The sequence below is a fragment of the Gobio gobio genome, assembly GCF_949357685.1.
Source record: "Gobio gobio genome assembly, chromosome: 23".
Lineage (NCBI taxonomy): Eukaryota > Metazoa > Chordata > Actinopteri > Cypriniformes > Gobionidae > Gobio > Gobio gobio.
In genome coordinates, this window is record NC_137119.1 from 38,719,591 (window position 1) to 38,727,090 (window position 7,500).

The 7,500-nt window shown below is 34.3% G+C and overlaps 1 protein-coding gene across 1 annotated transcript in view; it reads left to right on the plus strand.

Moving 5' to 3' along the window:
* rhbdl1 (rhomboid, veinlet-like 1) overlaps positions 1 to 7,500 on the plus strand; it is a gene marked incomplete at both ends in the record, with an annotated part of 51,095 nt that overhangs the window by 30,639 nt on the left and 12,956 nt on the right. Inside the window, 3 exons of the mRNA XM_079806307.1 lie at positions 131 to 289; positions 4,259 to 4,483; positions 5,053 to 5,201. Of these exons, the coding sequence (XP_079662433.1) occupies positions 131 to 289; positions 4,259 to 4,483; positions 5,053 to 5,201 (533 nt within the window). The remainder of the gene's footprint in view (positions 1 to 130; positions 290 to 4,258; positions 4,484 to 5,052; positions 5,202 to 7,500) is intronic.

Genomic DNA, 7,500 nt, shown 5'->3' on the forward strand with positions numbered 1-7,500 from the left:
CAAATATACAAGCAAATGCAAAACACTTCTTTTGTATGTTTTGTGTAATAAATGCATGTCCTGAATGTTTACTGTATGCGAAGCATATCAACTGATCGTTTGCTGCTTCTCTCTTTCTGTTGTTGTTCAGCTGGACCCAGAGCAGACTGGCTTTATAGCAGTGGAAAATTTCACCAGTCTAGCTGAGCACCATGAGTTACAGCTGGACCCCAGTAAACTGGAGATGCTGCTGGCGCTGGTACAGAGCAACGAACATGGACACGTCTGCTACCAGGAACTCATAGAACTGGTGAGCCGCATACATGCAACTTCCAGGAGTCATGGCTTCTTTGATATGTCTGCTGAGATGCAAACATTTCATGCATGCGCCGCGGATATGGACGGCGTTCTTTTGAAGTCATGCAATAGCCACGAATAAACTAGACATCCACAATGGTCCTGCTTTGTTCTCTGAGCTTCACTCCAGTCTTGTGTCACATGATCCTTCAGAAATCATTCTAATATGATGATTTGCAGCCCAAGAAACACTTATGATTATTATCAGTGTTGAAAACAGCTGCGCTGCTTCATATTTTTGCGGAAACTGATAGTTTTTTCAGGATTCTTTGATGAATAGAAAGTTGTTCATGTGAGCTCATGTGTCCCTGATGCACAAATACCGAGTGTGGCATTTTATTGTCGTGTTATGTCTATGAGACCTTGAGCGGGAGAACGCTGTTTGCGTATGTGTTCATGAATGAAAAGCTCTTCCCACAGTCAATAATAGACTGCAGGTCTGGGCTCTGTAATCGCTGAACCTCCACGTGCTTCCTTTACAAATCCAACCGTGTTCCTCTCAGGACCTTGTTCACTCTCTCACTCTTGATACGAGGGGGCGTAAGTGTTTTCACTCTGGCACAGACAGTTGAATCAATTTTGCCGCAGGCTCTTTTAATACACACACACACACACACACACACACACACACATATGACTGCGGTGCTCTGTGTTGACAGTTTTGGTGATCCAGACTCATTCGGAGATGTGATACGAGGATGCTTTGCACTTTCTGTTGCGGGAATTCACGACATATGTTGATTTAAAATCATGTTCTATGGGAAGAGAGACTGAGGCTGAGGCGGAGGGAAAGCAATGAATTTAAAAGGATTTGGGTGAAGTGTAAATCTGGGGCATGAGGGAGATGAAGGGAACAGGGAAAAGAAAGAAGAGAGTGTGAGAAATCCTGCATACACAGAGTAATCTGTAAAGTCACAGTATTAAACTGGTCATGTCTCTGATTGCGTGTGTGTGTGTGTGTGTGTGTGTGTGTGTGTGTGTGTGTGTGTGTGTGTGTGTGTGTGTGTGTGTGTGTGTGTGTGTGTGTGTGTGTGTGTGTGTGTGTGTGTGTGTGTGTGTGTGTGTGTGTGTGTGTGCACAATCATAGACTGTAGAATTTTTATATTCGGAAAATTCATGTTAAAACGCTCAATTTAATTGATTAACTGCAAGTCTTCATATATGGTGAAAAATAATTCATTTTAAAAGTACATGTAATAATCAAATATATATATATATAATATTGGTCAAATAATGTTTTAGATATAAATAGTAAATAAATTAATTAATAACTAAATGTTAAAATATGGCTATTGTTATGTCTGTTAAAGATTGTATATACACAATCTCTCATTAATACAATGTAAAAAAAATGTAAGCCATTTTTATATTTGGAAAATTCTTATTAAAATGCTCAATTTAATCGATTAACTGAAAGTCATCATATCATATAAATGGTGAAAATAATATATTTTAAAACACTGTACATGCAACAATCACATATTTAGTCAAATTTTTTAGTCATAAAATATAAAAAAAGATATAAAAGATAAATATATATATATATATATATATAAAAAAAAAAAAAAAAAAAAAAAAAAAAAAAATATATATATATATATATATATATATATATATATATATATATATATATATATATATATATATATATATAAAGATATAATAAACAGGCTAATGTTTTAGACATAAAAGTAGTAAATAAATTGATAGTTAAATATTAAATTGTGGCTATTGTGAGGTCTGTTTAAGTACACATAATCACACACACATACTGTAAAGAATGAGTAATTTTTATATTTGGAAAAGTCCTATTAAAATACTAAATTTAATTAATTTACCCAACCGTAAGTCATCATATCATATATGGTGAAATATGATATATTTTAAAAGACAGTAGATGAAATAATCAAATAATAGTTTAATTTATTGAATTAATAAGTATATATTAAAATATTAATAAAACAATTTATATTGTATGAAATAACATATTTTATTTATACGTATTTATACCATATACTTGATGTAGGGCGCATTGCCAGAAGTCTTTAATTTTTAACTTTAAAATGATGTTTTTTTGTTAGTTATGTGCATTAGAGTCTTTTATGTTGTTTAGTTTTTAGTGCCATGTGTGGCCCTGATGGTGGTTTGTGTTTGTCGGTATAACACTGTGCACATCTGTCATTTTTGCAAACAATAATTCATCCTGTGGTCTACTGTTGAAGCATTTTAATATATTTAAAAGTATTGTTTATGTTTTAATCATTATCATTTAATGATGTAATGATGTGTGATTTTGAAGTGTGTAAGATACTGTACAAACCAAACTCTAACCATAAATCAATAGTAAGTGGGTCAATGACATGACATGTATTTTTTGTGTCCGAATTCATTATTTTCCTAAAAAAAATAATTAATAAATACATGTCATATATAAAATTGATCTAAAACATTTCCTTTATAAGATACTCTTTTAATTTTTTTGAAATTCAACTGACTTTTTGAGTTGTGGTGTTTGAAAGACCAAAAATGTCAAGTGGTGCGACCAGCAAATTCACATTTAAAAGTATCAATTCCCACTGCAATTGCAAAATGAAGTAAGAAATATAAATGTAAACCATTATATAATGTATACAAATAATAATAATAAAAAAAAAAAAATTGTGTTCTGAAAAGTGTCCGTTTGTATGAATTGGACTAAAAGGGCAATACATAGAAAAGGGAAAGGGAATTTACCATGTGATATGCATTTTAACAATGATTCATATGTATATTGTATAATGTATATGAATATATGGTCGCACCACCTGACATTTTCTGGTTGGTAAAATCAGAAATCTTGTTTAATAATGAATTAATGCTGTCTTAAAAGCTGTAAAACCAATATGAATCAACACCATACATTTTTTTGGACATAAAAATGTATTTTAAAACTCTTTTGTTTAAGATTATAATTTTTTTATCTTACAAAAAAATATTATTTTTCTTATTTGTCATTGACCCAAGTACATGTAGATAATTAATATTATTCAGTACTTACTGGAGTAAGTACAATGTTATTACACTTTCTTATAAAAAGTTAAAAAGGTTATAAAACCATTTTGTTTGGAATTTCCAATTTTTTTAACTTAAAGCCTACTGTATCAAAACATGATCAATAGGCTAATGTTTTAGATATAAAATTAGTACATAAATTGATCATTAAATATTAAATTGTGGCTATTGTGAGGTCTGTTTAAGACTGTATATACACATAATCACACACAAACACTGTAAAGAATGTGAGTAATTTTTTATATTTTGGAAAATTCCTATTAAAATACTAAATTTAATTGATAAACCCAACTGTAAGTCATCATGTCATACATGGTGAAATATTATATATTTAAAAGATAAAAGACAGTACATGAAATAATCAAATAATAGTTTAATTTATTTAATTCATAATTATATATTAAAATATTAATAAATAAAAATATTAAATATTGTATGAAATAACATTATTAAATACATGTATTTTATTTATGCGTATTTATACCTTATACTTGATGTAGGGTGCATTGCCAGAAGTCTTTCATTTTGAACTTTAAAATGATGTTTTTTTGTTAGTTATGTGCATTAGAGTCTTTTATGTTGTTTCGTTTTTAGTGCCATGTGTGGCCCTGATGGTGGTTTGTGTTTGTCGGTATAACACTGTGCACATCTGTCATTTTTGCAAACAATAACTCATCCTGTGGTCTACTGTTGATGCATTTTAATATATTTAAAAGTATTGTTTATGTTTTAATCATAATCATACAGTACAGTCACCCTGAAATGTTGTTACTGTATTTGTACAGTGTATATACATCAGGAACACACAGATGTGCATATGTTGAGCGAGCCCTTCTGCATAAATGACACAACTTCACTCTGTCTCTCTCAGCTGAACAGCAAGCGTTCCAGTAGTTTTCGCCGAGCCATTGCAAATGGCCGTCGCACACTGCAGCGAGAGATCCTATTGGATGAGACGGGGCTGGGCGTGTACAAGCGCTTCGTGCGCTATGTGGCCTATGAGATTCTGCCATGCGAGACGGACCGCCGATGGTACTTCCATCAGAACAGACTCTGCCCACCTCCTGTGTTCATGGCCATCATAACCATTGTACAGGTACACCTCACTGAACTCTTGAGCTCCTTCTACTTTATGTTGCACTACAGGTTCATCAGATCGCCACACCAGTCTGTGGGTTTTCATCATCATTAGCCTAACGTTATTAAAGAGAAGTTCTGTCTAGAACAGCGAGTGAATTTTCTCATCGTCTTTTGTTTGATTAACATTATCATAGAGGCGGCATCAGGAAAATCTGCCGTCACTTTAAGAGCTGTACTGTTACACATGCGTTTCATCTTTTCTTTTCTACTGTCTTAAGACATAACCGACTGTGTTTACGAGAATATTGTGACATATTTTTGTGTGTGTGTGTCAGTTCATTAGTCCTTATTGTGCATTATTCACTATGAGAAGCTGTTCTGTGCGCACAAATGTGTGTGTGTCTGCAGCACAGACAACAGCGCATGAGTCTTCTTAGAGCTTGAATGGTTTAAAATCACATTAAAATACACACACATGAACCAAAATGCGCATTTTGAATCACCGGTTCTAGGAAATTTGGAACCGTTTGTCGATGCCCATCTCTAGTCAAGACTGTTGAACGTGTTTGTGTTTGTGTGTTCCAGATCATAGTGTTTATGTGTTACGGCGTGATGCTCAATAAATGGGTGTTGCAAACCTACCAGCCGGATTTCATGAAGAGTCCGCTGGTGTATCATCCCGGGCACCGCGCGCAAATCTGGAGGTTCTTCAGCTACATGTTTATGCATGTTGGGTAAGTAGACGGACGACTGATGACCTTCTGTTGTGATTGACAGGACCAGATGAACAAGCTATTGTTTACATCTCCATTTATAAATAAATGAGTATCAGTGGTAGTGCACTTGCTTATGCAACTGGAAACCTTTTATATACTGGGAACAAATCATTATCCATTTTTAGAATCTGTTCGTTTGAGTTTTGCAGGCTTTAGAGTCAACATAAACTCAAATGTGAAATACTTTCATTATGCATGTTCCTGGTCTTTTATGTTTAATCGGTGCACTTTATTTGAACCCCATAACCCATTTTTGAGAATAGACGTGAAAATACAAACTTAAAGGGGTGATGAATTGAGAAATCAACTTTCCCTTGAGCCTTTGATATATAAAGTTCATCGTGATATAAGAATATCCTGTAAGTTTCGGAGCTGAAAACTTCCATGTTAGTCAAAGAAAAGCTTTTATTGACACCAGGCCCAGCAAACGATCGATCTCAGAATGTGTCGACCATTGACGTCATCGTGTGGTGAAACGATGTACGCCTGATTCTATAGCCCCACCCACCGACTCGTGGAGCTAAACGGATCGCGCTACCGAGCAAATAAACATGCCGAAGATAGCAAGATGTGTGTTTGGTTGTGGAAGAACACAGTCGCTGCATAAGCTTCCTTCAGATTCTAATATTAGAAATGTGTGGTTGAACTTTATTTTTAATGAATATCCAGCTCACGTGGGGAAGACATTGCATTCCTTCATTTAACCACGGATTCGTTTGTAAACAAGAGACTGGATTTGCAGACAGGATGAGATTACATGAATGAATGAAGCAACACACTAATGTGAGTAAAAATGTGAGTAAAAACAGATCAAATACAATGTTACATTGTGTACATGTCTAACTAAACATAACTTACCACTGTCACACGGCTCGCAAAGCCCAACGTCCCGGGGCTATGTGTTTTCCAGACAGGCTACCAAAACGTATCATCTTAAATAGGGAAATAACATTCCTTTCTTTATGTGCGTTGTTCACTCTCTTGACTATCAGAGGTGGACAGTAGCTAAGTACATTTACTTGAGTACTGTACTTAAGTACACTTTTTTGAGTATCTGTACTTTCCTTGAGTAGTATTTTTTCTGGAAACTTCTGACTTTTACTTCACTACATTGGAAAGACAAATATCATACTTTTTACTCCATTACATTTCGATCAAGGCCCTCGAAGTAGAAAATCGTAGCCGCTTTGAAAGTCAGTGGATGATCTTTTTTTTTTTTGCAGACAGCCTATCAGTAATCACTCTTGTAGGATCACATGAAGTTCAATGATTTCCAAGTATTTTTTGAACACTAATCAATTGATGGCAAAATATAAGACGGCAGTTCCCAGACGCAGTGCGCGCAACCATACTTAAAAGTTAAAATTAAGAAGAGCAGACGTGGATAAGTCTGAAAAAGTGCGACGACACGAAAGAAGTCTGAAAAGTGCAACAACACGAAAGTGCACACAGAAAGCTGCCTCTCAGATGCCAGACCACAAGTAGTGAAGTTTAGTTCTACTAAAATCTTATTATAGACTAAAACAATTCAGATGCCTAAAATGTCAGACTATGACTAAAACTAAATAAAAATTTGCTGTCAAAATTAACATTGGTATGAAATATGGTTGGTCAAATGATTTTTATTGATTTAACCGCCAAGTTGCCATAGCCTTGTGGATACAGCGCTAACGCTTAACGTTCGACAATGATGTTAGTTAGCATGCAAAAACGACGTAGTTGGGCTAATAATGTTAACTGAGGTCCTTACATAATCCTATCAAATAAACACAATGTAGAAGCCTTTCTGTTCTAGTATGATTTTGACTTTGATAAGAGCTTTGTAACTTTAAAACAAGTATTTAAATGAGTTCAAGGTATGCTAGCATGTCAGATGGAGCATGATTGGCTTAAACCACCATGATGGAACAGCCTGCATTCATACAACAATGCAACAATAATAAAATAATGCGTTTACTTTTACTTTTGATACTTAAGTACTTTTAAAAGCAAGTACTTCTGTACTTTTACTTAAGTAAAAATATATCTTAACAACTTTCACTTGTAATGGAGTAATATTTAACCAATAGTACTTTTACTTTTACTCAAGTAATGGAGTTGTGTACTTTGTCCACCTCTGTTGACTATTTTCACTATCTGCAACGCGTATATCCACCGATCAGGCGGGCCAAGTAATATAAAATAACATTCATATTAATTGCGGGTGGATGAGAGATAAATCATTGTGTTAGTTTGATAAAGACATTTTGCGAGCCCT